The sequence below is a fragment of the Chelon labrosus genome (genome assembly GCF_963514085.1).
Source record: "Chelon labrosus genome assembly, chromosome: 17".
Taxonomy (NCBI): Eukaryota; Metazoa; Chordata; class Actinopteri; order Mugiliformes; family Mugilidae; genus Chelon; species Chelon labrosus.
Window position 1 is genome coordinate 13,111,374 of NC_140350.1, and position 17,473 is coordinate 13,128,846.

At 39.3% G+C, this 17,473-nt stretch overlaps 3 protein-coding genes across 3 annotated transcripts; all 3 read left to right on the top strand.

Annotated features, from left to right (window-relative positions):
• The first annotated feature begins 644 nt into the window (after nucleotides 1-644).
• On the top strand, nucleotides 645-2,563 carry mrps17 (mitochondrial ribosomal protein S17). The gene is made up of 3 exons (XM_084565013.1): nucleotides 645-728; nucleotides 1,138-1,281; nucleotides 1,876-2,563. Exons 2-3 carry the CDS (start codon nucleotides 1,159-1,161, stop codon nucleotides 2,185-2,187), a joined length of 435 nt encoding a protein of 144 aa, XP_084421139.1. The 5' UTR covers nucleotides 645-728; nucleotides 1,138-1,158; the 3' UTR covers nucleotides 2,188-2,563.
• Nucleotides 2,564-2,725: 162 nt separating this feature from the next.
• On the top strand, nucleotides 2,726-10,375 carry LOC311502665 (protein NipSnap homolog 2-like). Its single transcript, XM_084564994.1, has 10 exons — nucleotides 2,726-2,952; nucleotides 4,846-4,973; nucleotides 5,090-5,135; nucleotides 5,228-5,322; nucleotides 5,784-5,854; nucleotides 7,176-7,316; nucleotides 7,439-7,470; nucleotides 8,368-8,462; nucleotides 8,728-8,811; nucleotides 8,904-10,375. Exons 1-10 carry the CDS (start codon nucleotides 2,861-2,863, stop codon nucleotides 8,966-8,968), a joined length of 849 nt encoding a protein of 282 aa, XP_084421120.1. The 5' UTR covers nucleotides 2,726-2,860; the 3' UTR covers nucleotides 8,969-10,375.
• Nucleotides 10,376-11,079: 704 nt separating this feature from the next.
• Nucleotides 11,080-17,429, top strand: cct6a (chaperonin containing TCP1, subunit 6A (zeta 1)). The gene is made up of 13 exons (XM_084564988.1): nucleotides 11,080-11,327; nucleotides 11,988-12,051; nucleotides 12,886-13,020; nucleotides 13,399-13,572; nucleotides 13,692-13,795; nucleotides 13,879-14,149; nucleotides 14,473-14,555; nucleotides 15,354-15,450; nucleotides 15,572-15,719; nucleotides 16,419-16,552; nucleotides 16,648-16,750; nucleotides 16,850-16,922; nucleotides 17,030-17,429. Exons 1-13 carry the CDS (start codon nucleotides 11,191-11,193, stop codon nucleotides 17,100-17,102), a joined length of 1,596 nt encoding a protein of 531 aa, XP_084421114.1. The 5' UTR covers nucleotides 11,080-11,190; the 3' UTR covers nucleotides 17,103-17,429.
• The last annotated feature ends 44 nt before the right edge of the window (nucleotides 17,430-17,473 follow it).

Consider the following 17,473-nt stretch of genomic DNA (forward strand, 5'->3'; position numbering starts at 1 on the left):
GTGGAAAACCAAAACACAAAATGACAGCTTTGCTCCCAAAACACATGGATAATAATAAAGAAGAATTGAACAGGTAAGAGTAGAATAAAGTGGTTCAAATATCCTTTGAGAATCTCAAGTAGATGAATCAAAGTTGTAGACAGAAGATGACAAAGCCTCCATTTATGTGGTAGCTCCTCAGTAATGGCAAATATAACACTGTCAGGTATGTGAATGGGCCAAAATGAGCAGAATACGGAAGAAATAACCTCTATATGTTCGTTCAGCTTCAATATTTTGATGTTTTACCAAATAATACATTTTAACACATAACACGTGTTTATAACAAAACATCCTGATGATTTAACAAGTCAGACTTGATAAAAACAAAATGAAAAAGCAAAGATTCAAGATATAAAATAATACAGCTAACATTAGATAACAATATACTCAGCAACAACGCTAACTTAAAACAATGTAACAATATATACAGTGTACACACTTACCTATATTAATACTTGCAAACGTGTATTAACGTCATTAAATAAAAAAGATTACGTTAATAATCATACAGGCTATTATAATTATAATAAGGAGCTAGTTATACTGTCCGCTTAGAGCTCTGCGCCCTTTGTCCCTTGTAGCTCGCCGTAGTGACATCATCAAAACAAGACGACTCGAGCAGCATGGAGGAGTCCTCTCTCTGATGAATTCTTGACCTTCCTAAATTATTGCTACTTTGCATTCGTGTACGTGAGATTATTTCTTTACTTCTTGCCCTTACTATTAATCTCGGATACTGTTAAAATAAGTCTGTTTACAGTTGAATTCCTTGTTTTGAATCTATGCGGTTGTCAAGCTGTGGCTAACGTTAGCGGCTAGCTACTGTCTGTAGTCTGTTTGTCTTCTTATGTCATCCTACTTTCATACATTTTGCAATGACAGTGTAAATGTATAATAGCAGTGCTAAACTCTCAGGTGAATACTCTATGTGTATTTATCAGCTCATAGGGTTAAATATATTATCTGGGGTAATTTTGAAGCTAATAGTGTTAACTGTCAGTACGTTTCACTAAAGCCTCACAGAGGAAGATATTATGGCATATAATTTGATATATTGGTCTATATCAAATTATGTGTATATGTGCTCTACTGCAGGGTTGAGTAAATCCGTGCACGATGTCAGTCAAACATGCCTCGGTCCATGCCAAATGGATCATCGGCAGAGTCATAGGGACCAAGATGCCCAAAACTGCCAAAGTGAGAGTCACCAGGCTGGTGCTGGACCCATACCTGCTGAAGGTGAACCCTTTAACATTTCATTGCTGATGCCTATTAAAAAGGATAGGTAGCATCGGTATTACACAGTCTGCTTTACTAAAATGTGAACACGTAATTTCATTTTTTTCGTTGCAATCGTTTTTCAACAAAGCTAAATGTGCCAGACATTTAGGCTCATGTGTATAATTTAGTCGTAACAGGAGTAGGGGTATAAGGTAGATAAGTAGTGTTAAGAAACTGTGTATTTAAGTGTGGCTGTCGAGGAGAGATGCTAAGTCTCAAGATCTCACAGTAATCAAAGTTATTTCTAGCGTTGTATCTCATAGACGTCTGAATTGAAAACAAGTTAGTGATGTTTTCACATTTTGTTTTTAAATTTAAAGCATGTACAACACGTATGAACGGTTTCTTGATATGTTTTATGTCTAGTTTAAAATAGAAATAATTGTTTGGCTTGTGGTCTAGCAGCTGTTGTGTTTTAACAAAGCACAAAAAGAACAAAAAATAAATTAGCTGTTGAGATAATGACAAATCAGCTTCTTGCTACTATAATACAGGAACCTGAGAAAGCTGAGTATTTAAATAAACAGTAACAAATCTTTTCTTTCCCAACAGTACTACAACAAGAGGAAGACCTACTTTGCCCATGATGCTTTGCAAGAGTGCACCAGGGGAGATATCGTCCTTCTCAAGGCTCTGGCTGAGCCCAGAACCAAACGTGTGAAGCATGAACTGGCAGAGATAGTGTATAAAGTTGGTCGGGTGGTCGACCCGCTGACAGGGAAGAGGGTTGCAGGAACTGAGTTTGTGGAGCCTCTGACTGACCTTCCTCTCGAAGAGGAGCAAACATTATCTGAAAAACTTCAGGAGCTCAACATCTCCGCCACCGCCAGCACAGCTGATTCCCCACCAACACAAACTTCGTGATAGAAAACTGTTCTTCCATGCAATAGTGTCAGCTTCAGTGTAACTGCGATATTTCTTTTCACCGGTGTTTATGTTGATATATGTTTAAGTTTTGTTGTGCAGTAGTTTCAATTCAAGATACATTTTAGAAGAATTTACAATAAAACCACAGTGGGGTAAAAGTAATTTACAAATGCATGGTGCCAGTGTCTTTTTACTATCAAAGATCTATGTTTAAAAGACTGTATACTGTCACAAATCTCTGTAAAATAGATATTAATAGAATAGTCACTGGTCCATTCTGTACTATTATGAATTCAGAGATTCAGATGTAATTTACAGAGTGTGGGATATGTTACAATAGTTTATCAAGTTAATAAACTGCATGTGTTGTGTATAGTTCAGTTCACTTAATGAAAATACAACAGTATTTTAGTCTTTGAACCATGTCTGTTTAATTCAAATCTGGAGGATTCAAACCCAGAAACCTACATCTATAAAAGTCAGATCTTTTTTTTAAAAAAAAGAAAGTTATGGTTGTGCTTAGATAACTACTGCTATCACCGTGCCAAGTTAACTGTTTCTGACTCCGGTTAATAAAGTTAAGCCGAGGTTACGTTAATGAGAGTAACGTCAGCTCCTCCGGGATCAGCTCGGACTGCGGCTGCAGCTTGACAGCAGCTTTCAGGGGAAGATGGCGACCCGAGTCCTTCAGAGACTGGGCAAAGGCCTGAAACACACGAAAAATGGGCTCCAGGTGAACGGGACAGTCACCGTAACTCCAAGGTGAGTGTTTGGCATGTGTCATCTGCAAACGCGGACGTATAAATATCTATTAAAAGGTGTGCAGTTTCATAAAGTTGACGCCAATGACAAAGTCCGGGATGCTAAGTGGCTAAGCTAACGCAGAGACGTTGGCAACGTTTACGTCCCTGTGTAAGGTAACTAGCATTAGCCACGTATCTCTAAAGTTGCTAACTTTCTGCTAATTATAAATTATCCTCCGGAATTACAAAATTTGGGGAGCAACTTATGTCCGTAGTTGTCGTTGCGTATTTTACATTTTTTATACGTGAAGTTACGGATGTAATAGAAAATAAATAGTGGGAAATCACTACAGAGTTTCTGTGAGCTGAATTCAACTTCAAGGTCAACATGCAGTGAATCGCTGCACAGCAGTAGTTGTTGTGATTAGAGACAGACTGTTATCTTGCTGCTGCAGGTGCCAGGCTGTGACACAAACATATTTGCCACTGACACGCTGACATATATATATATATATATATATGTATAGACAACTGAACAACTATGCAGTGTGTTTTAATGTTGTTGTGTTAGAAGGCAAACAGGTGCATTGCTTCCTGATAAACAAGAGCAGTGCAGAGAGTGCTTGTTGGCATTTTGTATTAGGTTAAATACCAGAGAACTTAATACTGTGCGTGTGGGGAGGCTAATTAGAGGGGCATGTGGACTAATCTTCAGGTTGTGTGCAGTATTTACAGCTTAGATTCAAGTCGTGTTTATTGTCACTTCTACAATACTTAATTAAAGACATACACAGGTGTGGGATATTGTTTCTTCTAGTCCCACTGTGCTACATGTATGCTGACAAGACACATACACAATAACTGCTATACCTGCAACTACTGCTGCACTGCTCTAACTTCTACTCTACAACTAAAGACGGCACAGAATACAAAAACTATTTTCTAATCAGCAAATATACAGAAATGTACCCTGCTATTGGTATATGCAACTGTACACTGTATATAAAAACTGCACATTGTTATTGGTTGTTATTGGTACTACACAGGATAACTGTAGGTGTGAGAGTATTATGCTTACAGCATTATGCTTGTGCTGGTCTCTGAGCTGGAATTGCAGTGAAGAAGTTGGGTTGTCCAGATGTGTACACTCGCCTGTCAAAATATTAGGTACACTAGTGAAAGTCCTGCTCTAAATCTAAATCCCCCATTCATGCAGCAACAGAAAGGTGAGTTATGACAGCGTAGTTGAATCAACATCTTTCTCAGTTATTTCAAACAAATCCTGGATACTATAACCTTTATTAAGCCAAGATTTAGTCCAGATCTGTTATATTAGAATGCATTTGTTTTCACTAGTGTACCTTCTAGTGAGTGTATAAACGTTGCCTCAGACTTTGTTTACAGTGTTTAGTGCCGACTGATATCGGTCTCACGAGGTCAAGTACGTTTTCATTTATAGTGATCATTCATAACGCGTAAGCTCTGTGCTTTATTTTAAAGAGATAATCGGTAAATACAACCTGAGTGATACTGTATTTTTGAGGCTGGTAAGGACAGGTTCAAAAAGCCTTCATGCATGGGCCTTGGTGGACTATGAGTGCAATGAAGACTATCTATTGCTTTTTTCTAGACACTGATAGCAGTGTATATATGGAATAAGTTTATATTGCCAACATGTTTGGCTATCTCTACAAAGGAACATTTACAGTGAATAAAAGAATCAACAAAGAAAGAATGCTACGCCCCAAGACAGTGAAAGGTTACAGGACAAAGCCCATAAAGTTCACATGGTTCTAAATAAAATACATAGCTGGGCAGTTTTTCTTCTTGTTTTTCTTTATGTTGGCGGTTAATTGTTGCTTTGTGTCATATAAAAAATTCTAACTATTTTCCCTCTTTTGCTTCTCCTCAGGAGCCTTTCATCTGTTAGAGACGACAGTTGGTTCAAATCTCTTTTTGTCAGAAAGGTCAACCCAAGAAAAGACGCCCACTCCCATCTGCTCGCCAAGAAAGAAGACAACAACCTGTACAAAATACAGTGTATGTATTGTTTGCGACTCACCACGACACTGAAAAATATTCCCTTTTCTGTGAATAGTTCTTTCATTAATTAGTTGAAATATATTATCTCGTCATGTTTTGTTTGTTTCCTACAGTTCACAATGTCAAGCCTGAGTGCCTTGACGCTTACAATGAACTCTGGTAAGAGAACCTTAATTAATTTAATTAAGATTCACTGCTTTTGTAAGCTGAAGATATTTTTAACTTTTACACATTTGTGTGTCTGTCTTTAGTGAGGAAGTTTTGCCTTCCATTCATGCTGACCCTGAATATCCCTGTGAGCTTGTGGGCACCTGGAACACATGGTACGGAGAGCAGGATCAGGCAGGTAAGAGCATGCACCGTGAAGAACATGCTGCACTTGTCACAGACTTAAACACAAGTAATTCAATCAGGCATCCTAATGAAACTAAACTCCCTTTTTAGTAGTGGGAAACTTAACTGAAACTGAATAACGTTTGTGTTTTGAAGTATTAGTTCATGGTCTTCTAAGTTTCTCCTGCTCACTTATGCTTGACTGCAGGGATTTTCCAACAACATTGCAGTCTTTCTCCTCCTCAGTGACCAGCCTTTATATTTTAGTTAATTATAGCTGTGACTGTGTTACACTCCTGGCTGCTTTCCATTTTGTCCATGTGGCTGACATTTGTCGTTCCTCAGCAGCAAGTCTCTTTTACAGTGCTGTAATGTTGGTAAAGAAAAAGCCTGCGTCAGCAAAGCACGTACACATGCAAGCTCTTATAATTGAGCACTTCATTGTCTTTGATTCTCCTTCTTCTTCTGTTCTAGTTCACTTGTGGAGATATCGGGGAGGATACCCAGCTCTCACTGAAGTCATGAACAAACTCAGGCAGAATAAGGTAACGGCTGCTCTGATGGGTTCAGCTTGGTGGCTGTGACACAGTGTTTGTGTCAGTGCACCACTCAAAGCTTTCCATCGATGTGTTTCTCCCTATTCATCTGTACTTTTCCACCTGTTGGGTGTGTGTGTCATTTTGTTGCGGATATTACTAAAGATTTTACAGAAATTTAGTTCTATTTCTGCCTTATCCGTGTTGTGTATACATATTAATGGTAAGAAGTATAAAATTAGTATGTCTCTTCTTGAGCATTATGTCTTGGTGTTATCCATCCTTCCACATTTCTGGCCCATTCTCGTGAACACAAAATATCAGGAAAACCTTAAAGGAGTTTCTTCAGATTTGACAAAAATTTGACAAAAGTCCACTTGGACATCACGATGAACTGGAACCTCATGAATCATTAATCATACTTTTGGCCATAACTCAACAATTCATATGCTAATTGTGACAACATTTCCCACAGATTTCTAAGAGGATAATATGATAAAGTGATGATTCAAAAGGTAAAATTTCAACTTTACTGACATCATAATTCATTGAAAAACACGTCTTTACTGCATACAGTGCATATGAGTCTGGACAGACATGGATGTAAACTGTAACCTGACTGGTTGGTTGAGGCGCCGAGGTAGTATTTCTAGATAATCTGTTTTTAATTTGATATCTTTCAGGTGCTAGCGTTAGCGAATGCCTTTTCAGAAGAGTGTGCATTGCAGTAGTACGTTTGTTGTATTCAGGGCTGACTTACATGTTTTGCATGTCATGGTAGTATGGGCTTCATCTTGGGGGAAGTATTTCCACACACATGATGAACTGCTGCTAATTCGCCGCAACAACCCACTCGGTTCCTCACCTGTCTTCTCTGAGGCGTCCATGTTGTTATTGTCACGTGATCAGTGACTAGTCAGCATGATGTCTAAAGCGTCACGGCACAGCAGTGAAGTTGACAAACCGACTAGGCGACTAGTCTGTACAGCCCCTAGCGCAGACTAAAAGTATTTTTAAATTGCAAATATGTTTAAAACTATTTTAGGTTTCTTGTCCACGTGGATGAACACCAGCAGGGTTTTATTTTTTTTGTTTCTGAATATTGTAATTTTGAGTTTATACTTATACTTAAGCTTGAAGCTTGTGTTTTATGTACCTATATCAGACAACAATGGCAATAATGTTAATACAGCTCTTATTATAGCATCTCATTAGGTGAAACATTGTTAATGCACTGAAATGGTCTGTTAGAGTTTTAATATTTTACAGAGTGTGCGGGTGAAATCAGATTTACTGAGGACTGTGTTACTTCTGTCTGTCGTTGCTGTAGGCGTTTATGGACTACAGGAACGAGAGAGGGAAGATGCTTCTGTCTCGGAGGAACCAGCTGCTGCTGGAGTTCAGTTTCTGGGACGAACCTGTCCCTCGTTCAGGACCCAACATCTATGAGCTTCGATCCTACCAACTTAGGGTAACTATCCTGTACATTGTACATTCACCTGTATTCTCCTATTATTTATAACAACTTTTTATCTGCGTTACTGTAGTGAACAGTCGGATAACATACTCTCCATCTTCAAATTCTTATTTCAGCCAGGGACTATGATCGAGTGGGGAAATTACTGGTAAGGCATACTAGCTCCATCTCAGTTCTGTTATAATCGTAGAGCTATTGTAGAGCTAATTTCCTCACTGCTATTTTATTGGTTTTGCAGATTGTTGCAGATGAATATGAGGCTACGGTACTTTTTAGCCACACAATTTATGCATGACTCCTAAGCATGACCAGAAACACATAATTCGTGAATTTCAAGCATAATTGACCTATTTGAAGTGTTTTTTTTAATATATGTGCAGCTAGGTCTGAATATTCTTTATACATTTACACTTTTTTTTTTGTGATTTTAGCTGTTTACTATAAAATATTAAAGTTATATAATAAGAATGGTGTTAAAGTGCAGAATCTGGATGAAATATTTAGGAATCGCAAAATAATTTATGGACACTTGATTCAAAATAATTTGGGATATTTTTTTTTTAATATTGTTTAATCATTTGAGCATCTAAAAGTCTTGTGTCATTTGTATTTAGAAACTGTTTCTGTTAAGTCACGATATGTGTTCATTGCAAGTGAAGCAGGTCGTCCTTATACTACAAAATAAATAAATAAATCGTAGCGATAGATTGTCTATATATGACTATAACGTATAATATAGTTTAGTAATCAACTTCAATCACAAAAAAAGTGTCATTGTCCAAACATATATGGGCCTTGTTGTATATCTCTAATAATTAAACTGATGAATGATGGTAAATCTGCCTGTTAATGAAATAAAACCAAACATGCTGGGAGGATGAAAACATTAGTGATGTTGTAACACGAGAGTCTGAAAGGAATTATTGGGACATTGGTGAATGTCTGTTTCATTTGAGCCTAAAAAACAAATGTTCTCGTGGTTTAATTGGTGCAACCTGCTCATAACAAGCTGCTTTTATTTATTTTTTTCTTTGGTGCTCTGCAGGGCTCGTGCTATTGAGATCCGCCAGCAGAACCAGGAGGCGGTGGGAGGTTTTTTCTCTCAGATTGGAAGTCTGTACACAGTTCACCACTTATGGGGTGAGCATGATGAGTGAACTGTACTTATCACTTTAAAGAAACATACATTTTAGAATGCAGATGTTTACGCAAATATGTTTGTAATATACTTAATCTGTGTACGCTTGGTCAGCACTTTATCTACTTGTGTGATTGTTTAGGAAACACAATAGTATTCTATATATTTTAGTGCAAAAGACTTCATATGTACTGTGTGGATCTGAGTGAAAACTATATGTAACTGCTTTGATCCAACCGTTGTGTCTTCATGTGTATTTTCTTTCAGCTTATAAAGATCTGCAGTCAAGAGAAAACATCAGAAATGCAGCCTGGCAGCGTGATGGCTGGGACGAGGTTGTTTATTACACAGGTAAATTTTAGTTATCTGCTGGTGTTGATAATGACATTATTTGTCCATATTAAATCTGCTACTAAGGCTCCTTTTTATTTCTCATCCCACAGTCCCTCTTATTCAGCACATGTCGTCAAGTATAATGATTCCCATGAAGTCTTCACCCCTGAAGTAATCGTGGAAAACTCTCAACAACCACTGCAACCATTACACTGACCTGTAGAGAGTGTAACCAACAATCAGAGTGTGCACTGCCAGGGCTGTCAGCATAACATAAATCTGTTTCTGTGTTTTGTTTCTTTTGGCTTTTTCTTTACTTTTTTTCTGCGTGCGCCCTTTTTTCGGATGACGAGGTCAAAATTATTCATCACCTGTTGCAGCAGTTGGTGTGTTACTGATCCTTTAATGTGGTGTGTTTGTGTAGAGAGCAGACAGTATATAAGTTGGCACACTCCTCCTCTTCACTGTCTGTTGTCATTTAAAAAGTCAGATTTAAAATGACTGTTTTTTTGTGTCTGCTGGTCACCGCAGCTGAAAATGTCTTAAAATTGAAAAAAAATGTAATATACTGTAACTTATACGCCCTGTTGCACTGAAGTAACATTAAATAATAAATGTTACAGGTTATAGTCAGTTAGACAAAGAGAAACATGTGGTTTACATGTCAGTGTTTTACAATTGACAGTGGTAGTTAGAGATGGTGGTCCTATGTTTTAGGGCCACAGTCAGACTCTATATTCGGTAAATGTTCATCATGTGCCCACTCCTCCAGAAAAAATGTTTACATGGCTAAAATCCAGCCTGATGATTGTATTAACCAGTAATTTATTTTAAAATCAGTCAGCAGATTGACAGGATTCATATATGCAGACTCACATGAGTTCACAAACACACCACAGAGTGTCAGAACTGGAAGCTACGCATTGAATCGAAGCACAGTCTTTTTTATTCCCGCTGGATATATCAGCATTGTTTCCGTGCGTTTGTCTCATCTGTTAAACTGACCACGTAATTCAACATCTGTCTCTGACTTTGACATCTGGCCCTTCCAGCTGTGGAGAGGTGGCGGTGGCATTAAAAAAAGATTAGAAAATATTTTTGATTTCAGCAGAACTAATCAGTATTTACAGTGCAACCTGTTGTACTCTGACTGATTTGACCTATATGATTGTGTACTCTATCTGTGTGATGTTTTTTTTAAATGACCAGATTGTAGATACACACAGTTGGCTTATTGACCAGAGTTATGGTCACTCCTCCTGTCTCAGTAAATGCATGGGATCTCATTGATAAACAAATAGACATGAGTAATGTCTCAGTGTGGTAAAAGTAAAATGCAGTGCTTTAATAAGATTAGGTGTACATATTTAATTAAAGTTATGATGAAAGCATCTCCTGGACTTGTTATTGTTTGTTGTTTACTGATGCTGGTCCTGCATCTATCCACCATGACAAAAAAAATATATAAAACATGCAGGTCACAGAGAATATAAAGTGTCCTGTGCTGAAATAAATGTAAAACTTTACAACATATTAGGTGGGTGAAGATACTCGTCCATACAAAGGTCAAATTTCCCCAATTTAAACCAGTAAACAAGTTTATAAGAAATGAATAATTAGTCTCATCATCCCAGTCCATTTAGACGTCTAGGGTGTGACCTATGATGCCTTCAGTGGGTGTGGGAACTCTCACCACCCCTTTAATTGGAATGAAACCGCTGAATTTTTATATGGCGGATTGAGTATACTCTAATAACCTGATAATTTTTAACCATGCGCATTTTTTTCCAGATTTTTACAAAACAGCTATTTGTGTGCAGATGGTTGATTTGTCCAAAGCCTATACACTCAGTAGGTACACTAGTGAAAACAGGTGTAAGAAGAGAGCTACTGTTTCAACTGTGTTTTAATTTTGTAGGCTGCGGTTTGTAGTTCAACTGAATTTAATTTTACACATATTTCTACTATTTTGACACGTTTTAGTCAGTGGGCTAGGCTAAATAACGGTAACACTTTAGTATTGAATTCAATGTGGTTCAACAGCACTACAAACTACATCCTCTAAGATGATCATACAGGCGAACAGCTTTCTTACGCTGTTCCATGACAAACTGAACAGTATAGCAGACACGGAGGTATATTCAGAGCAGACCTGTTTTACCAGAATACATTTCTTTTCACTACTGCACCTAATAAACTGATAAATGCAATCTCACGACTGGTTTTTGGAAGAGGTAGGATGTCCCAGCCTCGACCGGTTACGTAAAAGCAGCACGAGAACACGTGTTGGAGCCTTCTGGAAACCGACTCCCCTTTCGAGAGCGTCCAAGCCCGAACAGTGCGGACTCTCACCGGCGTGACTTTCTGTTTTTACTCCGCTGGTAGTCCTGCTTCGCTATGTCCGCCATAAAATCGCTGAACCCAAAAGCCGAGGTGGCCAGGGCCCAGGCCGCCCTGGCAGTTAACATCAGTGCCGCCCGGGGGCTTCAGGATGTGCTGAAAAGTAACCTGGGACCGAAGGGGACCATGAAAATGTGAGTGCCGATGGAGCTCTTTGTGCTGCACGCGTGCTATGCTAACGCGCTACTTGGCTAAGTTGCTAACATTAGCTGCGGCTCAGTGGTGACCGTTTGCTCAGCGTATAAGTGTGTTGCCACTCGAGTTGGAGTGTTTGAAAACGAAGAAAGCCCCCGCGGCTTACAGCAGAGTATTAAACTAAATTATAATTCATTTCCGTGAAGGCCTCAGTAGCTTAACGGATTTTTCCCGGCGCACGTTGCCCTGCCCAGTCATCGTCACGATCCGTTTTGACAACCGCCAAGCTAACGTTAGCATGTTAGCATCAGCCGGTTAGCAGCTAACTGCTAGCTAGCGCTTAAGTCGTAGGACTTCAAAACACACTTTGTTTGTCTTAAACATGAAATAACTTAACTTAAACGTTGAATGATGGGATTAGTTAACGGCTAAATGACTAGTTAACTGCCAGCGCGTTAACGTTAGTTGCTGCTTGGTGGATAACTTAATGAATCAGGTAGTTAAAGCTACCCGTTATAACCTATGTATGTCAGTAGACTCTGCACACTAGCTGAAAACTACTTTTTGTCTTGATTTTTCAGTAGGTTTTAGTGAACCAGCCTTTTTGTTATTTTTTGCTCAGTTAACATAAACTCTTCTCTGGCTGTTTGGATCCGCAGGTTGGTGTCTGGTTCAGGGGATATAAAGCTGACCAAAGATGGAAACGTCTTGTTGCATGAGATGGTAAGGAAGTGCTGCTGAGCTGTGTCAGATTTACTCATTGCCCTGCCTTCCGTATTGATGATGACTGACCATACCCCTAATGTGTGTGGATGCGTTTTAATAACAAAACAAACTAAAAACTTTTACATGTTTCATTAGTTAATCGCTAATTGCACTGGGATTGAAATGCCATACTTATTTTGGTATCATGTCTAGTTACTCAGTATTGAAACTGTCAGGTTGGAATTGAATACCTGGGCAGATGCTAATTATTTACGCTGTATTCATACAGCATGCTGTTGCCATGCTGAATTTTAAAATGTGCTCAAAAAGCAACCAATATAAAGCTAGGAAGAAAAAAAAAAAAAATATGCACAGGGAACACCCAAGGATGCTAAAATATGGTAGCTCCCCCTGGTCTCTTATGTCTGTGCTACAGTAACTCTGATCTGTACCTCTGCATTAGGAGAGTTTGTTCCTCCCCTACATGTATTCAGCGGATCAGAATAATCTTGACATCAATGAAACTGACATTAGTAAATTATTCCTTGAACCCTTGACTGGAAGTGAAAGTTTATACAAGAAAACTTTCAGTATTTCAGTATCATTTCAGTAAAAATGTGATTGACTCGTTTTCCGAAGTACGAAGGTTAATTCTTTAACCTAGAATATTGTATAACAGTTTTAATTTAAGATGAATCCACAAGCTTTGAAGCATATCCAAGTTTATCTAAATGATATATGAGAGAAACTGTTTGGATTTGTAAATGGGCTTTGAATAACCACAAGCTACCCTTGATTGCTGCGGTTCTCATGTTTTTCTCGCTCCGTTTTTTTTTTTTTTTTTCCTTTCAGCAAATTCAGCACCCAACAGCATCGCTGATTGCCAAGGTTGCCACGGCGCAGGATGACATTACGGGAGACGGGACCACCTCCAATGTCCTCATTATTGGTGAACTGCTGAAACAGGCTGACCTCTACGTGTCCGAGGTAAAACACTTCTCTGTTTGGACATTGACCCTTAGTAACTGTGCTGCTGTTGAAGGCTGTTTTTAGTAAGCATTAAAATGATAGGGTCTTTATTTAATGAAATACAATACTTTTGAGGTTCTGTCTTTCCGGTCATTTTGGACATTTCTGGCAGCGAGAGCCGGCACAATTGGTGATGGACATAAATATTGCAAGACTTCGACACTTTCTTCATAAATCAACAAGTTGTTGTAGGCATAGTGGAATTAACCAGCACTGTTAATGAGAAGTAATTTTATTAGTAGAATGGATTTATTTGAAGTAATCTCATCAGAATCCTTAAAAAAATTCTGTATTCTATATTTCTGATCATAACTCCCTTTTAAATTTGTGCTACAGGGTCTTCATCCCAGAATCATTGCCGAGGGCTTTGAGGCAGCAAAAGAGAAAGCCTTGGCTGTTCTGGAGGACCTGAAGGTGACACGGGAAATGGACAGAGAAACCCTCATCGACGTTGCTCGCACCTCCCTCAGGACCAAGGTCCATGCAGAGCTGGCAGACCTGCTCACTGAGGTGAGACATCTGGACATGTATAATAGCACGTGATGCTCGTTTCGGTTCTCTAATCTTAAATTGTGAGCTAAATATTGATCATGTTTGGCCGTGATCATGATCGACTTGTCTGTCTTCAGGCTGTAGTAGATGCTGTGCTTGCCATCAATAAACCCAATGAGCCTATCGACCTGTACATGGTGGAAATCATGGAGATGAAGCACAAGACTGACTGCGATACCCAGTAAGTTTTAAAAACAGAAGTGGAAGAAGAAACCTGTTCACTCCTTTGCTGTGAAAACTCAACGGTACTTCTTTCTTTCTCAGATTGATCAGAGGTTTGGTCTTGGACCACGGTGCCCGACACCCAGACATGAAGAAGAGAGTGGAGGATGCTTACGTGCTGACATGCAACGTCTCTTTGGAGTACGAAAAGACAGAGGTCAACTCCGGCTTCTTCTACAAGAGCGCCGGGGAGAGGGAGAAGCTTGTGGCCGCAGAGAGGAAGTTCATCGAGGATCGTGTGCAGAAGATCATTGCCCTGAAGAACCAAGTCTGTGCTAATGGAGAGAAGGGATTTGTCGTCATTAACCAGAAGGTAGGCTTCGTACAGCATGCTTTTACAATTCTGAATTTTAAAATGTGCTCAAAACGCAACCAATATAAAGCTAGGAAAAAAATAATGTATGCACAGGGAACACCCAAGGATGCTAACATATGGTAGCTCCCCCTGGTCTCTTATGTCTGTGCTACAGTAACTCTGATCTGTACCTCTGCATTAGGAGAGTTTGTTCCTCCCCTACATGTATTCAGCGGATCAGAATAATCTTGACATCAATGAAACTGACATTAGTAAATTATTCCTTGAACCCATGACTGGAAGTGAAGGTTTTAAACCCATTGTTTCTCTGTGTTATGTAGGGTATTGATCCATTATCCCTGGATGCCCTCGCCAAGGAAGGTATTGTTGCCCTGCGCAGGGCAAAGAGGAGGAACATGGAGAGGTAAGAAAGGAGTTTCCCTTCTTATGAATATAACTGATGTTTGTTTTATACTTGAGATGTTTGGAGCCGTGCAAAAGTAGAATTTATTCCCCTGAGCCACAAGAGAGCGCCCTTCAGCTTATCAGGCAAATGCAAAAGCAACAGCCAGCTGACAAAACCAAACTAGACTGAACATATGAGATTGAGCAAGATCAATATGTTGCCTTTGTCTCGTGTAGAAGACCAGACAGTTGCTCCTGTGTGCATGTAAAAATGCATTGCATTTTGATGGATTAATGTATAATACAGTTTCAAGGCTGCAAGACAAATCATTTATTGCAATTTTCTACATTATTCCACTAAACCATAAGACATTTTTAGTCATGTTATTGGGTACGCTGGAGCGATATGTTTGTTTTTCCTTGGGTAATGACTTTTATATAGAGAGAAAAGGCCAAATTATGCCTCAAACTTTGCGTGCATAACATTTAAAGGCCATTTCAAGCTTTCTGCTTGTTCCATTCATACTGCAAAAAGTATGTACCTCTCTGCTGCTTACGTGGGTTATTTATTGTCACTGCCTCTCACATCTAAGAGACTAACACACATACAGGGCTCCCCTGCATGTTTCTGAACAGCTGGCTGTGACTTTGCACTCTTTAGCCACACAATATATGCAGCAGATTAGAACGGGATGTCCGCAGAGGTGTCAGCCAACAATAAAAGCGTTTGATTGAATAGTGTGCATTGTTATCCACCAGTCATAGATTATATTAAGGAACTGGATTAAATTTAACAGTGTGTTGTTTCCTTTTGCAGACTCACCCTCGCTTGTGGCGGCATTGCCATGAATTCAGTTGATGACCTCACATCAGAGTGCTTGGGACATGCTGGACTGGTTTATGAGCACACACTGGTGAGCATTTGACTTGTCCTAAAATAAAAAAAGTTTTTCTTTTTAAGTGGACAGAGGCTGTATTTCATATGTTTTAAGGTTTTGAGTCAGAGATGTCAATTGACTTGAGCGCTGTTTGCAGGGAGAGGAGAAGTACACATTCATTGAGAAGTGTGGCAACCCTCGTTCAGTTACCCTGCTGGTGAAGGGACCCAACAAACACACCCTGACACAGATCAAAGATGCCATAAGGGATGGTCTGCGGGCAGTCAAGAACGCTATTGAAGATGGTGAGACATCATGAGTCTATGTAACTCTACCGGAACTTAAAATTTACAATCTGACACTTGTTTGTCTTTTGTTACACCTACTGCCGTAAATATAAATTGGATGCAAGGTTGAGTTGTGTTTCTTTCACATTTGGTCCTTGGTAACTTCTTCCAAAACATTTTATGGATTATCAAACACTGCTGTTCTCAGAAATTTTGTGATCACATTCTTTTGAGATGGCAATTTATTAAAATTGAGAAAAATATATATATTTATTTTTTCTGTAGATTGGTTTTCCCTGTCTAGAGCAACTCGGTGAATGCCTTTTTAGCCCTAAGATCTAAATGTTAACTGGACAAATCACGTTGCAGACATCTTTGGATTCACTCAATTAATTCTGACAAGAGTGACTCATTTGGGCGCACATATTTTTGTCTTGATTCAGGTTGTATTGTAGTTTTAAAATCCTCATATTCTTTGGTAGAACGAAATGTCATTTGCACAGCGAACACCCAGGGATGCTAACGTGGCTCTCTCTGGTCTCCCATGTCTGTGCTACAGTGACTCTGGTCATTTCCTCTGCATTAGGAGAGTTATGTCTCTCCTACATGTATTCAGTTGATCAGAACAAACTAAAATATTTTAAACTTACAATTTTTCTGATTCTCTGAAGCACTGCCATCATACTGAATATCCTCTTGCCATTTTTGTTTCTTCAGGTTGTGTCGTGTCAGGCGCAGGTGCGTTCGAGGTTGCTGTGGCAGATGCTCTGGTAAAACACAAGCCCAATGTGAAAGGCAGAGCCCAGCTCGGAGTCCAGGCGTTTGCAGATGCTCTCCTTGTCATCCCCAAGGTGATTATCCTAAGAGAGGACAAATGTTAGGTATCTGTTTACATTCACACTCTATTAGGATTGATTGATTTTTAACTATGTGTCTTTCTTTGTAGGTATTAGCCCAGAACTCTGGCTATGACCCTCAGGAGACCCTGCTGAAGCTGCAGACAGAGTACAAAGAGTCTGGTCAGCTAGTTGGAGTTGACCTTGGCACAGGTCAGAACCTCAGTGCCACATGAAATTGCGAAGTGCCTCCATTTTTGTTTAATTGGCAAGCTTGTTTTTTTTTCTTAAATCCTGTTGTTGTTTTTTCAGGGGAACCAATGGTGGCGGGAGATGCAGGTGTATGGGACAATTACAGTGTCAAGAAACAGCTTCTCCATTCATGGTGAGATTACGAGTTTCCAAGTGGCACAAGACCAACGGACAATATTTTAAATTGCACCAAAGAATTGTCTTCATACATCTCTTTCTTGGATCTCTGTTTCTTTACAGCACGGTGATTGCCAGCAACATCTTGTTGGTGGATGAGATCATGCGAGCTGGAATGTCTTCTCTCAAAGGTTAAAGGTCGACTGAAGAAGCAGCAGCTGTTTTCATACTCGCAGGGATAGTCGTTTACCTGACGGGTCAGTCAACATGTCAACGTGTTCCCGCTCTTGGCACTCAGAAGCACCCCAGTCTGATGGACAGCTTGCTGTAACCTTCCACAGCATCCATCACATCGTCTGTCAGAATCACTAGTTACGCTAGTCATGAGTTATTTTTTTTCATGGATTTGTCAATGCCTCCCTCCAAAATGATTGGTTTATTTATGAGATTTTGTTAAAAAGCACTGTCCTCTACCACTCGGGTTTGTTTCCATTCATTAAAGGTTTTCTTGGCTCTGGAAAGATTTTTTGTGATGAGTGAATTTATTAAAGAAATTCATCTGGGTGC

Bases quoted from the DNA above. Each gene is read 5' to 3' on its own strand.
- mrps17 (XM_084565013.1), top strand. From the start codon at position 1,159: ATGTCAGTCAAACATGCCTCGGTCCATGCCAAATGGATCATCGGCAGA. The intron at 1,282-1,875 runs GTGAACCCTTTA...CTTTCCCAACAG, and splicing joins TGGACCCATACCTGCTGAAG to TACTACAACAAGAGGAAGAC.
- LOC311502665 (XM_084564994.1), top strand. From the start codon at position 2,861: ATGGCGACCCGAGTCCTTCAGAGACTGGGCAAAGGCCTGAAACACACG. The intron at 5,323-5,783 runs GTAAGAGCATGC...CTTCTGTTCTAG, and splicing joins CGGAGAGCAGGATCAGGCAG to TTCACTTGTGGAGATATCGG. The intron at 8,463-8,727 runs GTGAGCATGATG...ATTTTCTTTCAG, and splicing joins CACAGTTCACCACTTATGGG to CTTATAAAGATCTGCAGTCA.
- cct6a (XM_084564988.1), top strand. From the start codon at position 11,191: ATGTCCGCCATAAAATCGCTGAACCCAAAAGCCGAGGTGGCCAGGGCC. The intron at 13,796-13,878 runs GTAAGTTTTAAA...TTTCTTTCTCAG, and splicing joins AAGACTGACTGCGATACCCA to ATTGATCAGAGGTTTGGTCT. The intron at 15,720-16,418 runs GTGAGACATCAT...TTGTTTCTTCAG, and splicing joins CAAGAACGCTATTGAAGATG to GTTGTGTCGTGTCAGGCGCA.